The sequence below is a fragment of the Squalius cephalus genome (genome assembly GCF_949319135.1).
Source record: "Squalius cephalus genome assembly, chromosome: 20".
NCBI classification, from domain to species: Eukaryota; Metazoa; Chordata; class Actinopteri; order Cypriniformes; family Leuciscidae; genus Squalius; species Squalius cephalus.
Window position 1 is genome coordinate 14,613,358 of NC_137141.1, and position 19,703 is coordinate 14,633,060.

Here is a 19,703-nt window from a genome sequence, read left to right on the forward strand (position 1 = left end):
CTAAGTGAAATTTGATCGTCTCCTGATGTACGTGAGATGTTCCTCAGTTTCAAGTTTCAGGACAGTTTGCTTTGTTCATAACCGTGTTTGGTTTGTCAACATGAGCATAATCTAGCATAAGCTATTTGAACTGTAACAGTGCGTGTGCAACATCAAGCATTATGGTGGCCAGACATGAGGAGAGCTCTGCGAATCCAACCATCATTGCCATATAGGCCTAACACAAATGCAAGCTCCACATTTAAGGTTAAAAAAAGGGTTACACTTTATTTTAAGGTGTCCTTGTTACAGTGTAATTAGTAGGCTAATTAACTACATGTACATAATTGGGACTAGGGTTAGTATCATGTAACTATACGCATAATTGACTGTTATTACTATATTAACTACATGTAAAATGTGTAACAGGGACACTGTAAAATAAAGTGTTACCAAAAAAGTTTTGTTTCTTGGATGGAAATATGTCTACATAGACATACAATATGAACAAAACATTTTAAAACACAGCAGTATACATAAAATTGTAATTGAAAATGTGTAAATGCTATTTTATTATAACATAAAACATTCAAATACCAGGAAGCCCTAAAGTAAAAAGAGTACAAAAATTCCTTCTGGCAAGACAATAAAACACGTAGCAGCATGTTGTGAGCTCAGGCCTGTACAGCCCAACCTTAAAGCCATGGAAAGTTCTGTAACGTCTCTCAGCATTTAGAAACGTTTGGTTATCTAAAGTAGATTTAATTATCTGAAAATAAAGAAGCTGTTGGAAAAGAAGCCAACTGAGCTGTTTCTGGGTCTAAAGATCAATGTTTCGGGGTCCATTCTAGAATAAGATCTAAAGAGCACTTAGCACTTTGGAGGACAAATGTATTTATTTGTTTATTTTATTTCATTTATTGTCATAGATCTTTAAAAAATCTGTCAAATGTATACAATTGTAGTCTTTGGTGGTGTGATGTTTCGTTGTAATTTCAAGGATAGTGGCCATTATTTAATCAGTGGTAATTTTGACAGTCATTCTTTCCTCACATTTAGTAGCTTAAATCACATGCAACCCTTACCAAGAGACAATTTCAGGGCCATTTAAAAAAAAAATAGCTATTTGATTATTATTATTTGTACAAATACAGCACAGGGCTCTTTTGGGACCCCAAACTGCCAGGAAGCAGAGTCTCAACGGCATATGAGGTTTTAAGGAAGCTTGACTTTCTCAGTCCTGTGTCTGGACCAGTGTGTGTGTGTGTGTGTGTTGAGGGTGGAGTCAAGACGTTGTTTCACCAGTCAACAGCTCATTCAGCAGAGGAACTCATGGCTCACACTACATTCTCCCACCACTGCCTCTTTGCCTTCGAGAGCATGGGGCAGACAAAGAGGCAAGTCTGTCTGACTCCAGAGGCATTGAAATACTGCTATGGTTCTGCAATGCGGTGCACACCATGCTTAGATTGATAAACTCCATGCTTTTACCAGGATGAACAACCTTTAAGCTCTTTAGATTTTTAAATTGAATGCAGTTTTTCTGATGTAGAGTTGGGTTCTCTCAAACATGCCAACCTAAACTAATAAAGGAAGCTTTTCACTTGAAGAACTTTGAGGTTCCAAGAAGATGTGCAACAGGAGCAATATATCCACTGCAGGAATGGAGACAGAGAACAAAACCTGTCGTGACAGTCTGAACGTTGAGGAGAACGGGGGCCCGACCATCAGCGCGATGATGTTCGCAGCTGGAGTGCTCGGGAACCTGGTTGCGTTGGTTCTCCTGGAGTTCCGCAGGAGGAAAGAGAAGAACCGGCAGCGGCAGTCTCTTTTCCATTTGTTGGTGACCACGTTGGTCATTACGGATCTAATGGGCACCTGCATGATCAGTCCCCTTGTGCAGATTGCATACTTAACTAATACCACACTAGTTGGGATGACCGAGTCTTCTGCGGTGTGTCAATATTTTGGATTTGCAATGACTTTCTTCAGTCTGGGGACACTTTCCATCCTCCTCGCCATGGCACTGGAGAGGTGCATCTCCATCGGGTACCCGTACCACTATGGGAGGCACGTCACCAAGCGCTGTGGATACATCACCATCCCTTGCATTTATCTAGTCTGCTTTCTATTCTGCTTGATGCCGTTTGCTGGCTTCGGGGATTACGTGCAATACTGTCCAGGGACGTGGTGTTTTATTGACATGAAGCCTAAGAAGCCTGAGGACCAGGCTTATGCCAACGTTTACGCCACCGTGTTGCTGCTTATTATTGTAGTTATAGTGGCATGCAACTGTTTTGTAGTTTATCATCTGGTGTTGATGTACCGGAGGCGCAAAATGAACCGAGGATCGGTGCACACCCGGAGTAAAAGAGACAGGAGGCACTTCTCATGGGCAGAGGAGGTGGAACATCTCATTCTTCTGATCTTCATGACAGTCATATTTGTCATTTGTTCCCTGCCATTAATGGTAAGACTTACAGTATCTTATTAGGATGAAGGAAAGTGATTTGTTGTAAATTCACTAAAATATTTTAATAAGTCCTTCAGGCATCAATAAACTACTTTATAAAGAGAGACAAATAAATACATGTTATTGTTATAATGTATGATGTAAAAAAGAGAGTTTTAGTAATATTATTAATTATTAATATTAGTAATATTAATGAAATTGCAAACCTTCTTACTTATCCCTAGAGAAAATATATTCATATCAACAATATCAGAAGTTGCAAAAGATGAATAAGAAACAACATTAATCGATATAAAAAGATGGTATAATATAATATATATATGCACTACTTATGTACTACAGATAAATCATGATTTTTTTATTTATATTTTTGAAGTTGAAGAAGAATTTTTTTCTTGTCTTAATTTATAATGTAGCTGTCATTTATATTCAGGTTATAGAAAAGAGACATTATCCCTTAACCGTCTTTTGCAGATTAAGTCTGGTTAGATTTGGAAAAAGTAATTAAAAGTAAACAACAGGTTTCATGGACGGATGCTTCCATATTATAGTTCAGGTTACTGGGCATGGGGATGTTGTGGTTTCTAAGTAACCGCATATTTTCTTGCTGATTTATTGACAGAAAGGAATGGTTATAAAAATGAAAAAGGTTTTGACCTGTCTTGGAGAAGCTGGTATTTATGAAAAGAAATGCCACGGAAACGTAAGTGCATGAAAGCATTTAGCATTTCGAAAAGGATGGCTTACTGAGATCTTGATCAAACCCGAGATCGTGATATGGAGCTGCTTTCAAAATCACCTCACCTCCATCAGAGCTTCTGTACCAACAATAACTGACAGTATGAGATTTAGATAGCTGGAGCTTATTTTTTCTTGGAGTGTATTATTAATTCTTGTGAAAAGCGACTAGATTGTGGTTGCGACACACAAAGACTCTAGGTACTGACAGACCAAGTCTAGCTGAAACCAGACTCAAATCCAGCTCTTCAGTCACCTGGAACTATGCCAGCCATGTTAATTATTTAGAAATTACATTAACAGTAGGTGAAATGACATTAAAGTATTACAGTTTAGTATTCGTGGCTCCTTCTGCAAACTTATTGCTGATTCACTGGTTTGAATTGAGTTTATTAAGGACAACTGAATTTCAGCATAAATTACAAGTAATGTAATTTCAGATCCCAGCAACCCACTGACTAAATTTGTGGGACGGGCAACTAGGTAAATGTAATGATGGAAGGCTCCTGTCTAGTGAAAGATCATGCATAATCAGAATCATTAGATTTCATAACAAAAAAGGAATCTTTTACTTGATCAAATAGAAATGTTTAGTAAAACGTATATTTGCACTGATAAACTTGTGGTTCTTTTCAAACCATTAGTCACCACCAAATAAGGAATTTTGAAAAGATTCAGCATCAGTGTTTACACTTTTTTTCACCATGAATGCCATGGTTTCTGTATATTAAAATGGGATAGAAGAAAGTATTTTTAACATACAAAGGGATTACGCACTTTAGTTTTAAGACTCCAGTTTGATGAAATGCAGTGCATGAGAATTTCGTAATAGCCAACTTTCATCATACTTCATGGTCTGTGAAAAAAAACAATCCTATTAGGAAAAATATAACTTCTACAGTGTCTTTACCATCGCTTTTGTGCGTGATAAAGGAAAAACCAAACAAAGGCTTATGCAACTATAAACTATGAGCAGAGGTAAGCAAACTTAGGAAAATAATATGAATCATTTCTGCTCTGTTTAGGAGAATGAACTGTGAAATGACGTTTTTTACAATGATCTTGTGAGTCATTGATGGGAACTCCAAGATGAAGACATCTAGAGAGTGGATTGTATTTTTTACATAACTGCTTCCACGGGTGACAGAAATAGCAAAGTTTTGACAGACTGTGCCTTGTACTGTGTATGTTTATATTTTTGAGTTGTTTTATGCACACACAAAATCTTATGAGATCACATAAGTGTTTGCTGAAATCTCAGTCAAAGCAAAAGCTCAAAGCAAGAGTCAATGGGGAAAATGACTGATAAGTCTCTTGCCTTTTAAATTCCTATCTGTAATTTAGAGTAATAACATGTTAACGTGCACTTTGATGAAAGTAATGCGATTTAAGCGCATTATCTTGTGCGTGAGATGAAACACATCCACGTTGTTGTCAACAATGATAATGGGGTTTCTCCGATTAGATATGATTTGTGGGATGTGGTAAAAGTAACATGAATTATTAAAACCATGAAATGCAAAACTATACTTTGGACCAGACAGTGTATACAGTGACTCCGCATATCTCATCACAATGCTTTCATTACAACTATTGCTAGCAGCTGTCACACTACATGCTAAATTTACATGGTGATATGTAACCAACTGTGATTAATTATTAATAAATTGAGTCTAGATAGATCTAGTTTGAAAATATTCTATCTATATTTATCTAAAAGGCCTAAAAACCAACGATGCATTAAGTCTACATTGACCAGAAATAAGATTTGCAATTGCTGATGCTCTTCTGAAAAATTAATATCAAAGTTTTTGGTTCTTGACATTTGATACAGTATTTCTGAAAATAGATTTGCATCTTCATGCTTCTCTGGTTTCTTTTGTAAGTCTTACTGTGTTGTGCTCGGAATAAAAATTAGTCTCCTATGACATCATCATCTGTGGTTAATGTTCTGTGGTTAATGTCTCTGAATTACCTTCTTCTCTCTAGATCCGTGTGTACATCAACTCCATGAAAAAGGATGGAGAAAACAAGACTGATCTAATTGTTCTGCGGTTCCTCTCGGTCAACTCCATCATTGACCCGTGGGTGTTCATCATCCTCAGCCCCTCGGTTCTGCGCTTCCTCTGGGGGGCGCTGTGTAAGACCACCTTAATGCCCTCCAGGAACTCCTTGTTCAAAACGTCCATTTCCAAGAATCCTGCAGGCCAAATCGAGCTGTTCCAACCCAGTTCCACCTGTGTGGAGACCACACACCTCAGCAAGTCTGTTCAGATGATCTGAAGTGATGATGGACTGGATGATTCCATCTAAAAATCGATATGATTTGGAAGGCAAGGCTCATCGAGGTTTAAAGTTCTTTGATAGTATTTCAAAATTCCAGGATCTTATCAGTTGACAACTTAAACAAATTGAGGAAAACCGTTGCCTTAAAATTATTAAGTAAATAAACTTCATGTGTACTTGAAAAAATTAAGTTATGTGAACTTGACAATTCCACATAACTGATTTTTTTTAATTACGCATGAAGTTTATTAACTTAATCAATTTAAGGCAACGGTTTTCCTTAAGTTAAGTCAACTGATCACTTTTTACAATCTATCTATCCATCCATCCATCCATCTATCTATCAATCCATCCATCCATCCATCCATCCATCCATCCATCCATCCATCCATCCATCCAACTATCTATCTGAGAACATCTTAACTGATTTGTCTGCCATTCCAATGGTGATCTGGTTTGTTTGTTGATCTAAAAACAGATTCAGAACCCTAAGTCAAATGTGAGGTCAAAGGGATACGTTATGTTCCCTCAACCGCAGTAATTGTTTTGAGACCAGGAGCCCTGTTAACTGCAATTACCTGAAGAAGTTGAAAAATGTTTAAGGCATGTTCAGTGGGAGTTCATTCATGGAGGATTTTTCAGTTTTGCCGGGGATATTCTGTGATTGGACTGTTTGAAAACAGAGAAACTGTCCTGAAGCTATCGTTCCATGATCATTACTCATCCAAATTTTTTGCAGGCTTGTGCTTTTCAGGTTAATGGTAAAAACGGCACGTTCTCCTTTGGACACGTTTGTTGTCAAGTGACTCCTATGACGTAGTTTGCATTTCAAGTAATTCAGTTCTTCAAATGTTACATATGAAAGCTGTCTGCTTGTATTTATAATCTCAACATATTTATTGTGCTTTAATTTATGTTAATACAACTACAAGTCAATGACATATATGTGTCTTCATATGTATGTAGGCTGACATGAATCAGTCATTTCTTTCATGTGAGAGATCCGATTGTACATAATTGTACATAAGTATAAGCATTTAAGCATGACGACATGCGTGGTGCCGTTCAGTAGCTACAGACCTGTTCTTTGTGTCAAGATACTTGTTTTTATGTGCCTTTGAAGGGCTTGAATGTACTTGTGAAATAATGTGTTATCTACGTATGCATGTAATTTATGTTGAAGTGTTGTGAAGCTGTCTGTTTAATGTGACATATTCTAAGCAAGTCATAGCCATTGAGATGCACTTCAAAACGGAGCAAATCAATAAGAGATTGATAAGATAAGAGATGCATTTTGAATTTGAATACAAGGAAGTATTATCTGTCATTTTTAACAAGAAAAGTTGTTTGTCAAGACAAAATCGTGTTGTGTGTGGTTTGAAAGTTGTAAAAGTTTAAAAAGCCTTTAAGTTTGAAGGTTTATAGGCCTTATGGACAGAGAAAACAATATTTAAATTCTGACTCGTGAATAAAAAGGGAGACAATTTTTCAATTCTGAATTTTGCCCAAACCTGCTCAGGACTCGTGTCTCTTGACAATGAAATAAATAAAGCATGCATACTTTCCCTGAGGCCATAAATGAGTATGCGAACACTGAAATGCTTGTTGAGTGCATTGCTTGCACATGGTCCTGTTGTACATATTTAATGTTCTTGCATTACAGTGCTGTGATAAACCATGTGACCCAAGGGGGTGATAGCCTTGCCATGTGTTTTATTCCAAGTTACTAATTCCTCTGCATGTTTAACAAACTTTAATTAACTTGCTTAGCAAATTTATTTCTTCAAACTGCTGCTCTGCCATGACAGTAACTGACGTGAACTGACCATAGAAAAAACACATTGCAATGGTATATTTCTGAATGCAATTATGTGTGAAAATATGTGAAGCTAAAGTTTGCGTTTTAAGCCTTGGGCCGCCTACATAGAGTACTCTCTGACAGACTCCACATTTTCAGATGCCTACGTCAGGTTCTGCTCGCATAATGCAGAGTTTCCTAAACCAGGGGTCGCAAACACAGTGACGGAACTGCAGGAAGTGAAAAGCTGACAATTCATTAAATCATAAAAAAAAAAAAATGTAATAAAAAAAATGTTGTTTGCCTGCATGTCAAGTGACCATTTATCAATAACTGAGAACATGCAAATGTGTTGTTAAATTATTGAAATATTAACTTCAAATCTCAAGGTGTATTCAAGTAAATATTTTAGGTCAAAGGGGTTCAGCTGACAAAAAAAGTTTGGGAATCTCTGGCATCATAGGGGCCGATCCTGTGGGTGCCCCGGGGCTCAAGCAAGCATGCAAAAATGCCAGATATTCTCCAATCAAAAAATCGATTGAAATTCAGGAACCTCTCTGATTGGTGGACAGCACATCTGGTCCCGGAGGGTGGTAATACACACAGTTCTACTTTTACCATATAGCGTTAGGACATAACAAATTGACATAAAAGCTTTCTGCTTTTTGCACGGTGATAAATTGCTTTTTTAAGTAATTAAATGCAAAATGATCAGGTATATCAGCTAGAGAGTGACTCACAACAACACTCACAGAATATGTGAATGAAGATGTTTATGTATGGTATAATGTAGACACTAGACACTAATTCTACGCAAATTCTTCGCAAGTCACGAATAACTTTTGTGTAATAAATTCATTAAGCGCACAATCACATGGAGATGAAGATTGTACTCTTTGAAAAAAAAAATAACACCAAGTATTGATAACAAGTATTGAGTGATTTCATGTTAATATTTTAATGGGCATTTGTTGCGTATCTGTGTGTATCAGTGTGAGCACCCACCAGCAGAAACATAAATCTGCACCTATGCCAGGCATAACGGACAACTACTCATAAACTCAAACAATACTTATTAAAGTTGACATGAAACAGAAGCTGCGATAGACTTTTCTTCCCTTTTGTGACGTATGTCCAAGTGAACGGCATCTCGAACAATAAAAAATGTAGGGCTGCTCTTGATTTTGTCCATTGGGAATTGATTGGACGGTTGTTGTTTGTTATTGCTGTGATGTCATGTGAGTGACGGGTTGCTCCGCCCTCGCACCAGTGATCACATCATCAGAAAAGAGAAGAGATGTCGCTGTAGGGGAAGTTATTTTGTTTAAAGTTTACGAGGGCATATTAATTATAAAAAATAATGATGTGCATGTCATCATGATTGTCAGCAAATCATTTAAAATAAATACTGAATTAAAAAAATGAATGTATTTAAAATCAATGGATTCAAAGCATTTTTTGAGTGGAGGAAATACACTATGAATTAATTGTGCAAACTGACTGGTGGACAAATCAATACAAAAATATGCCAGTTATGGGCATAAAAAGTGCAAAAATATACCAGGTAAATATTTTTGACTTCTCCGAATAATTACAGTTTTTCTCAATTGCTTTGGCACATTTCTGGCAAAACTAATATGTGTAATATGCCTAATTTACATAAACTAGATTGCAGTCATGATCACTTCACATGTGCATGGCTCAGTGGAAAACACACTGGGTTTACACATCTGACAAGTGACACAGAACCCCCCATAAGTCTATTAATCGTTCGGCAGATATAAGGATATCAGAGATCAACCTCACAAAAATAATTCTGTTTACTTTATCTGAAAGATCATTGCAGTTATTAAAAGTTGAAATCACTTAGCTTCAGCCTGATTGTGGGAACTTGAGTTTTTCACAAGACAAATATCAAAATATGTGAATATTTAGATAACAGCACGGGGTCCGATGCTCGTGACACGGTGCACCCATAGGGAGTGTGGGAAGAAGGACAAAGTCAGATCTTGATCGTTTCCCTTCAGCTCAAGCAAACCTCGTCTCAGACGTCATGGTAACATTTCTATATAGCAAACCACAGCTCAGGTGCCTGAGGCTGTCTTGAGAGCTAGAATTTCCTGTGGTTAATTTGGTGATTTAGCCTACACTGAGAATTCATAAAAGTGTTCAGAACATTTACTGCATCGCTGATGAGATACAATTAAATTTAGAAGCCTTGGCTTAAATTATCACCATCAGTCCTCAACCACTTTTTATTTCTCTGAATACAGAGGCAATGAAGTGTCAACTTGATTTGTTGTAAAATACCTTTAAGTGATTCCCATGGTGCCTGATGCCTTGTCTCTCTCTGCAGTGTCTTTACACCGTTGTGTGAAAGTCTATTGATTCAGCCCATTGATTCTGAATGATATATTCACAGACTTAAGATCTCATTAAAATCGCTACATGAGCCGTTTCGGCTTCTATACTTGTTGTTTATTATACCTGTGTGGTGTGTAGTCAACCATTTACATAACAATTTGCATAAGTGTCTGCTCATGATTAATTGTCCATTATATAATAGCATGTTAAACATCAGTTTACGACTGAAATGAATAGCCTATGTTGTGTCTTAATTGTATACATCTCATTAAAACCTGTCAAAAAAATCTATATTTCACCAAAAATAAAACAATATAAACTATACTGCCAAAAGTTTTGGGACGTCTGCCTTTACATGCACATTAACTTTAATGACATCCCATTCTTAATCCGTAGGGTTTAATGTGGAGTTGGCCCACCCTTTTCAGCTATAACAGCTTCAACTCTTCTGGGAAGGCTTTCCACAATTTAGGAGTGTGTTTATGGGAATTTTTGACCATTCTTCTTGAAGCACATTTGTGAGGTCAGGCACTGATGTTGGACGAGAAGGCCTGGCTCATATTCTCCGCTCTAATTCATCCCAAAGGTGTTCTGATCGGGTTAAGGTCAGGACTCTGTGCAGGCCAGTCAAGTTCCTACACTCCAAAATCGCACATCCATGTCTTTATGGACCTTGTTATGTGCACCAGTGCACAGTCATGTTGGAACAGGAAGGGGCCATCCCCAAACTGATCCCACAAAGTCGGGAGCATGAAATTGTCCAAAATGTTTTGGTATGCTGAAGCATTAAAAGTTCCTTTCACTGGAACTAAGGGGCCAAGCCCAACCCCTGACAAACAAACCCACACCATAATCCACCCTCCACCAAACTTTACACTTGGCACAATGCAGTCAGGCAAGTACCGTTCTCCTGGCAACTGTATATATTTACATAACATCAAATAAAATATAATTTATAAAATAATAGAATTCTTTATTTAAAAAAAATTACAGTAGTGAGAATTTAAAAACAAAACACAAAAACAAAACACCATTCTTAATCATAATTACACTAAACCTTAAAATGAAAAGGTCCTGAACACAATCTTATTAATAGTTCTAAAATATGCTTGATTTAGTTATGAAAAATTCAATTTCTTATTCATTTTTAGATTTTTTAGATTTTGGGGTGAAATGTGAGCTGGAAATGTTGCCTTGAGATTTACCCAATTACACCAGTGCTAATGAATGCCATCCACTGTAATTAGCGTCAACGATGGTAATGAAGATTGGAGACTCATGAAGGACTGTGTGGCGCAGTGGCCTGTTTAATCTCATGAAAGTTTTCATTGTAATCACATAAAGCAGATCTAACTGTGTTTACATGCTTATTTGTTTTCTGACGCAAAGGGAGGACGCATCTCTGTTGACTGCAATGATCTGTGAGGTTATCTACGAGCCCCGGCCAGAGCACCAGCGGATGACTAGCAGGAAACAGCAGGAAACAGCTGCTCATCTCTTGGGAGATAGCCGATGCCACACATCAGCGGAGACCCATCATCATGTATTACAAGCACACACTGACAGACTCTGTAATGAACGTTGCTCATACATTTCCCTCCCTTTTCATCTCACTTTTATTTTTCTCAGTCCCCCGAACACTCATTCCTACATTTCTCACTCTGGGAAAAGTGGTCAATACCAGTTCTGTCATTACTGGTGCTGTGTGAAGTTTAATGTGGTGTGAAATAAAGCTATTTGCTGAGCTCAACAGCATTGCTCGATGACCTTAGACCTTAAAAGGATACTTCACCAAAAAATAAACATTCTTCCATCATTTACTCAATTTCCAAGCCAGCATTCAGGTTTTTTTTTTTTTTGTCCAATACAGTGAAAATGGGGTCCAATGATGTAATTATTGGGAGAACTTTTCCTTCAAACGAGACTTTTGCTTCTTTTGGCATCTGTTAAATGACTCTACTTGGAAAAGAAACACTCATTTCCGTTCAACGCATTTACTGAAATGCTGTAGCCTACACATGGCTAGTGCTTTGATTGAGACATGCTTTTAAAACAAGGACAACAGCAAGACACTATGAAACACAATTTTATAACCAGTACTGTTGGTATGCATTTCCTTTTGATTATATAAATGTGGTCATACGGCTAAAAGACATGGACCCACTCTTCCATAAGACACAATTTTGATTTCTTAGGGTCTCTAAAAATCAATATTTCATAAAGCAGATTTTAAAAAAGGATTTTGTTGACGGATTTCAGCCTTACTTGGTTTGTCCAATAAATTGAATAATATAAGGCTCTAGACATGGAATGCATGACCAATGTTTTTACTTAATATGATCTTGGTCCCAATGGGAAATAAAAAAAAAAAAAACCCACTGCAGACAGGGTTGCCAGGTTTGGGTAACAAAACCAACCCAATTGCTATTCAAAACCCGCCCAATCATGACCGAAACTAGCCAAATCGCATACTAGGTGTCACGTATAGCTGTAATGTACGCACGACGATCGGAGATAACAAAAAACAGACTGGGGTGGGGGGTGGGGTTTGGGTCTGAGAGGTATGACAACCACAAAATGATCTTAATTTTTTAAGTTCATGTCATAGCCTCAATATCCTCCACCCAAGAAAGAGTGCTTTCCGTTATGAAGAAAACTCTCAGAATGGGCAATTATTAACTAGCTCATGCATTTGGATGGTTTTTATTTGCCCTTCTGCTTTTGATTAGTAGAACTGAGGCAGGACTAATTAGGCATAATATTCATGTCCTGTCTATGGTGGATACCAGGGGTTGGGCATACGGGAAAACACATAATCTCATCGCACTGGTCATCCTCGCCTCCGAAGAGCTCAGCCAAGCATGTAACCAATGGCGTGGACTTCCCAGCCCAAAAATAATTCAGATAGATACTTTGGAATGGGCCATATGACAAACAGAAACCTCAGGAGAGAACAGCCCAGCCTCAATGTTCATGAGAACCTCTGCTGAGATACGATTGGCGGAGGACCATGAACTGCGTGACAGAATGATGCTAAAAGATGATTGTATCAGAATCATGTTCACTGCAAAGGCCTGGCTTCCACTTAAAAACTGGAGAACTACTAGCAAAGGTAATGAAAACAATAAACCTAATAGCACTGTTGTTAATTCAAGATGGAAGCACTTTAAGTCTGCTTGGACTGATTAACGTGATTTGTTTTTACAATCTGAAGCACCAGGAGTGGAGCTGAAATAACATCTTCTTCGTGTGCAGTGCATTCCAACACAGCTTGGAGAAGATCAGTGCCTAGTGTGCACAACATTGGTGGACCACTATTTTTCTGTGGCCTGGGATTTGGAAGTTGTTTCTCATTAGGCATTTCTCAACCAAACCAAATAAAAAAAACTCCAAGATGAATCACAACATTATAAACTTCAATATGACACTGAAAAACATCATATAATTGGATAAAAAAGTACAAGATTATGTATTGAAATCCTTAATGAGGGAATGAACTACATTTCACTGTAAACCCTAACGCTCAAAATAATTAATTGGTTTGAGAAGGACAAACTTAAATTAAATGAATTAGTTCAGTCAAATTAACTTTTATGAGTATTTAGCACTTTCTTTTTCTTTCAAGTTAACAGAACTGATATATTTTAAGTAAACTGAACTGTTTCATTGTTTTGAGTTTTATGAAATTATTTATTTTAATTTAGATGAACTTAAGTTTAACTGAAACGGCTGGGATGTCTATTTCCCAGCATGCTTTGCCGATGGCACTCGAAAGGGAGAGTAAATGCTAAAATTAAGTGTAATATAATGGGGTTTTTTTTTGTGTAAGATTAATGTTAAGTGTGAGATTTAGTAGTGATTAATGTTTTGTTATGCTAATTTAGAAGAATTTCTGTTAATGTTGGCTTTATAGTTGCCATCATGGTGACAAGTGGTGCATGCAGCTTGATTTGAGAGCAAATGATCCCTTTATATTGTTGCGCTCATACAGAAAGTGCTTCTGTATAACATACTATTGCTAATATGTTAGAAAATTAGTATGTTAGCAGATTAGCTTTTTAAAGCTAACTAAGTTTATACTAATAAAAGTGTTCCCATTGAGATTACATGAAAGTTTTAAGTTAATTGTATGAATTAATATACTCATACATTTTAATTGTTCTTAACTTGAAATGTTTAAGTACAAAATAAAAATCTGATAGTTCTGCTTACTTAAACTTTGAATTTCAGAACGTAAAAAATTTGAGGTAATTGATTGCCTTAAATGTTCTGAGTTCTGCCAACTTATTCGGGTTTACAGTGATAGATTTAAGTTATATTAACTGAATGGAATTAGTAATATTAACTTTATTTACCCAAGTTATCTTAACAATAAGTTATTGAGTTACTTGGACACAAATCAAATATTTTTTTATGCTTAAATTGTTTGAGTTAATAAACTTAAATGATTTAAGGCAATCGGTTTCCTCAAACGGTTTGAGTTGAACTAACTCATCAGGTTTTACAGTGTATGAAGTATTGTAATATATATAAAATTCTGTCAGCATTTGACACAGATGATTGGTGCCTGCTGTATCAGTAGCCATTGAGCTTGCATGCTCAACCTTCAAATACTTGGATGGCATTTTCAGTAGCAGTGCTCTTCTTTCAAAAACCCTCACCTTCCCCAGCTCCACCTGTATAGATCTGCTACGGGTAATTCATGCGCTATATTGTACAGCAGCAGCATGTCTTACTTGCTCACAGCAGTGTGTCGTGTATGTATTGGCATAGTAAGTCCTGCACTTGCTCTGCAGCAGCAGAAATAAAAAAATATAAATATATATTTATAACACATGTATAATATATATTATTAATAATAATAAAAAATATATATAGTGATATATTATTACAATTTAAAATGATTTTCTATTTTAATATACTTAATATACTTATATTAAAATTTTATTTATTTCTGTGATGCAAAGCTGAATTTTCATCAGCAATTACTCTTCAGAGCAACATGATCCTTCACAAATCATTCTAATATGCTGATTTATTATGAATGTTGGAAACAGTTGTGCTGCTTAATATATTTTTTTTAACCTGTGATACTTTTTTCAGGATTCCTTGATGAATAAAAAGTTTAAAAAAAGAACAGCATTAATTTAAAATATAAATCTTTTCTGAAGAATCATGTGACAATGAAGACTGTAGTAACGATGCTGTAAAATTCAGATTTGCCATCACAGGAATAAATTGCATTTTGAAGTATTGTAACGAAATCACTGGAGGAAAGATGTAGAGAACCCAAATGCAATTGAATTATCAAACATAAAACAAATACAAAACAAAAGCATGACCAGGCATGGGAAACTCTAAACTAAAACAGGAACACAAACCAAGACTAAGAAACCGGATCTGGGACATAGAACATGCAATACTAGACAAAGACACAGGGCAAACATGAGGGCATAAATACACAAGACTAACGACAAGACAAGGGACACCTGTGAGCAATAATCAGACGATTAACCAATGACAAGACACATGGCAGGATCACATGACAAACAGGGCAAGACGAGAACCAAGAACAAGAAACATCACATGAAACATCACATGACAAGACGAGAACCAAGAACAAGAAACAAAACCCAGAACGTGACAAGTATATTACAATCGAAAACCATTATATTAAACTTCAATAATACTGAAGTTTATATTTCACAATATTACAGTTTTTTTCTGTATTTTGATCAAATAAATGCAGGCTTAATGAGCATAAGAGACTTCTTTCAAAAACAATAAAAATAGTCTCTTACCAATGCTGCATTTATTTGATCAAAAATACAGTAAGAACAGTAACATTGTGAAATATTATTACAATTTAAAATAACTGTTTGAAATCTTTTATAACATCATAAATGTTTTTTTTTTTTTTTGTGATAAATTGAATGTACCCTTTCTGAATAAAAGTATTAATTTTGTTTAAAAAAAAAAGTAATAAAATCTGACCTCAAATCTTTTAAATGGAAGTATAAATATCTATAATTTATTTGATATAATATTATTATTTCATAAAAAGAGTTTTTATTCCCAAAAGGTAATAGAGAGAGGGATTTTGTGCATTGTTATAATGGAATATTATATCATTTTAGTTCTTTCTGGCTTGTTTAACTATAATCGTTCTCATATGCAAGAGAGACAGGTCCTTTTAGCTCACTTAATTCCTGTTATTTCACAGACGCAAGAAAATTAAACCAACTTAAACTGAATATCCTCTGGACACGTCAACAACTGTCTGTGTAGTGTTCCCACATGGAGATCTAAACATTGTTGTCACTGTCATTACTCATGTCTTGTTATGTATGATGCTAAACAATACGTCAAGACTCCAACTGTTGCTATGTACAACATGTAGGATGACCCTTCTATCCCTATAGGCGTCATGAGTCTGATATAATACACAACCCATTGTTATTTTTAACAGTCTCTGACCTTTGTGCAGCAAGATAGAATTGGACCATGGGCTAAAACTCTGTAAGGCCTGATGGCACACTGGCTTCTGTACACTGTTGGCTTGAAGTTTGAAGCGTCTACCAGGCAGCTACTGAATGAAATTTAACCTCCTGGATAAACAGGGAATGTCTTTACACATCCTGAAACAGAAAAACATTCAGTTTGCTGAGCGGTCATCAACAGCTAACAATTTAGGGAGAGTTTTAGCACCCAAAAATGCTACTCACTCTCGTGTTGTTCCAAAACCAAAAGACTTTTGTTCATCTTTGAAACACAAATGAAGATATTTTCTGTCTCTCCATTGAAAGTCTGTTCACCCTCTTGACACTTCAGAATGTTCATAAAGAGATCGTAAAATAAACACATATGAATCGAGTTTAATCCAAGTCTTGAAGAGACACGATCACTTTGTTTGTTTTTATATGAAAAAGTAAAAAGTACCAACAAACCACTTAGCGATGCACTCAGCAACACCTCAGCAAGAGTATGGCCTACTTAGTATGACAAGTGTGTTTCCTAAATGTTCATGCCTAACAAATGGAGACAGTGATTGACATTTACTATTAGCCTCATCTGCTTTTTTTTGGTTAAAGTTAATCGTAAATGTCAGTCACTGTCTCTTAAAATTGGTTAGCTTTGAAAGTCACAACACATTTCCCATGCGGAATAGGTTCACATTTGACTTAGACATCAGGAACAGTCTCTCAGGCCTTGTAAATACCTCCCTTTTGAGCATGACTTGCATTGGTCTCTAGGGATAGCGACAGCCGAGCAGAAACAGCCACAGTTTCGTGCACACATGGAGGAAGTGTTGCAGGGCGCATGCTTTTCTTTGTTTTGTTTTGTTCTTTGAAAACCGATTTCTTCCTTGTCCCGAGAGGTCTCAGAAAGAGGATGTAACTCTTCACCCAGTACTCCGATAATGGACCAGACAATGTTTGTTTGTTGGGAAGAAAGACCTACCACCTGAAGCCTGCTTATGCCAGATAGACATAAAGGTTAGACATCACTCCATTACAAGATTAGTTCACTTCAGAAATCAAATTTCCTGATAATTTACTCACCCCCACGTCATGTTCACGTCTTTCTCTCTTCAGTCGAAAAGAAATGAAGGTCTTGGAGGAAAACATTCCAGGATTTTTCTCCATATAGAGGACTTCAACGGGTTGAAGGTTCAAATTGCTGTTTCATTGCAGGGCTCTACACGATCAGCCGAGGAATAAGGGTCTTATCTAGCCAAAAGATCGGTCCTTTTCTAAAAATAATTCTGAAAAAAATATACTTTTTAACCACAAATGCTCATCTTGCAGAAGCTGTGATGCACCACACATTGCAAAAATATATATAAAATAGAAAAATTGTAATAATACTTCACAATAATAAACTATTTTACTGTATTTTTGGTTAAATAAAATGCAGCCTCGGTGAGTAGTCTTGGTAGACTTGGTGAGACAGAAATCTTACCGACCCCAAACTATCTAAATTAAAAATAGTGAATAAATGATTATAAATTGTCAATTTATCATAAAAAAGGTGTATTTGACTATAACGGATGTTTTTCCAATTTTTATAGTTTTCTCAAAGCAGAGAAAACTATAAATTTTCTCTATTAATAAACTATTAATTTGAATTAAAATTGTATGAAATATATGAACAATTTTTAAGTAAAAACATATTCCTAACTACTAAATAGATTTAGTGATTCAGAAAGATATATTGAACTCAAAATCAATTACTTAGGTTATAAACAGAGCATCCTAACTTTTTGTGACCTAAGATATCACTTTAATCACTTGAATGTCATCCAGTTAACAAGAAGCACCTTATGCTGCAAACAAAGCACACAGCCAAGCATAAACTACGTAAATGGCAAATCGGATTCAATTGCCCATACTAGAAAGATGTGGAGATTAATGCCTACCATCACCTTCAGTGCAGCGTATCGGGCCTATATTTCATCTGTGATGGATGTGGGCTAACGTTCAGCAGAAGATACAATCAAAAGCATCAAGCATTGGGCCAAGTTCATTTATCCACCGGCTTATTTATAGGATTTCATCTGCTAGCTGAAGAGTTTTGCTCAAGGACATACGTGCAGTTTTATATCTGAGATGGGGATGTTTATTCAGGGCCAAAAATGATTGAAATATCAATATATCTCTCCAGAAAATTCATTCAGTGACTGCAGAGCATACAATTATAAAGAGATTTTAAAGTTTTCTGAAGAAAATATGAGTTGTTTGCCCATGCAAATCTTACGCTACGCATTGTATCTGTGTAGCAACTGATAACAAGATCACATAACAGAAGCTTACTGTCTAATTACTGTTATTGATTAGCACATCTGTATTTCCCTGGATGCATTTATATTTATTGTGAAGTGATTATGGCATTCTGTTACTCATCCGCTGCGCACCCTTCCTCTCTGATCGTATTAGTTCAAAGTATCATTTTTTAATATCGTCAACACGCAAATTGAGTTAGCGAATATCAATTCAATTGACGACAAGCTTAATGTTTTGTAATGAGCTGTGGATTAAAGATTAAGGGCTTTATTGTGGAAGACACACCTGGCTGTTATCAAAGTAAAGATATCTCTTCAGCAGATTTTACACAGAAGAGTTCACACATGTTTTTACTTGTACTTCCTCATAAAAATCATGCATGGTTCCTGTAATTCTACCTGCCAGTTTCAGAAATGGCGTGTTGCTTAAAAAAAATTAACACTCTCTCATTATACTCACCCTCAATTTGTTTCAAACTAGTATGACTTCTTCTTTCTTTGTGTCTTTTTTTTGTGTAGAATTTTTTAAAGAATATCCAGGATGTTTTTTTCCATTTAACGGAAGTGAATGGGGACTGGAGCTGCCAAGCTCTAAAAAACACTATAAATGCATGATAAAAGTGGTCCATATGTATTGACACTCATGCACTATTGCTTCAAGTCTTTCGAAACCACATGATAGCTTTGCCTGAGGAAAAGACTGACCTTTAAGTCATTATGTTGCTGTTTTGTTCCTCCAAGTCTATTCACTTTCATTATATGAAAAAAAAAAACAGTCTGGATGTTCTTCAGAAATTCGTCTTTCATGTTACAAAAGAAAGATTGTCTGAAACTGCCAGGTTTAATTATACAAGTACAAGATTCTTGTGTGACTTAATGGCTAGAATTTCTAGAAAGCACATCATGTTTGGACATGAAGGTTAGAAAATAACAGACATTTTTATTTTAGGGTGAACTGTCCCTTTAAATCTTACTTAATCACATAGCTCACTGAAATCAAAGTATTGTACATGAATCCTGTTGCAAGAATGAATATCCTCATTCTGTTGTGACTCACCATGAACCCCCCCCCCCCCCTCCCCTTTTAAACATTTATTAAAGAAGAAAAACCTTCTTGACCTTTCAGTACTAAAATAGTATTTGCCAGAAGTTTAAATGATAGTTTAATCTGGTCTATCAGGTCTATCTAGCGTGTACATTTCAAAACCTTTTGCAATCCACTGGCTTAACTTGTGCCAAAATAAAAAAGAAATGAAAGAAAAAACAACTTCTGCTTCAGACTT

At 36.1% G+C, this 19,703-nt stretch overlaps 1 protein-coding gene across 1 annotated transcript; it reads left to right on the forward strand.

The window, feature by feature from the left end:
- Window positions 1–1,241: 1,241 nt before the first annotated feature.
- On the forward strand, window positions 1,242–7,179 carry ptger2a (prostaglandin E receptor 2a (subtype EP2)). Its single transcript, XM_079853035.1, has 2 exons — window positions 1,242–2,449; window positions 5,180–7,179. The coding sequence occupies exons 1-2, from the start codon at window positions 1,610–1,612 to the stop codon at window positions 5,471–5,473; spliced, it is 1,134 nt and encodes a 377-aa protein (XP_079709161.1). The 5' UTR covers window positions 1,242–1,609; the 3' UTR covers window positions 5,474–7,179.
- The last annotated feature ends 12,524 nt before the right edge of the window (window positions 7,180–19,703 follow it).

Excerpts from the sequence above, each read along its gene's own strand:
- ptger2a (XM_079853035.1), top strand. The coding sequence starts at position 1,610 with ATGTGCAACAGGAGCAATATATCCACTGCAGGAATGGAGACAGAGAAC. Across the intron at positions 2,450-5,179 it reads TTTGTTCCCTGCCATTAATG|ATCCGTGTGTACATCAACTC; the intron begins GTAAGACTTACA and ends TCTTCTCTCTAG.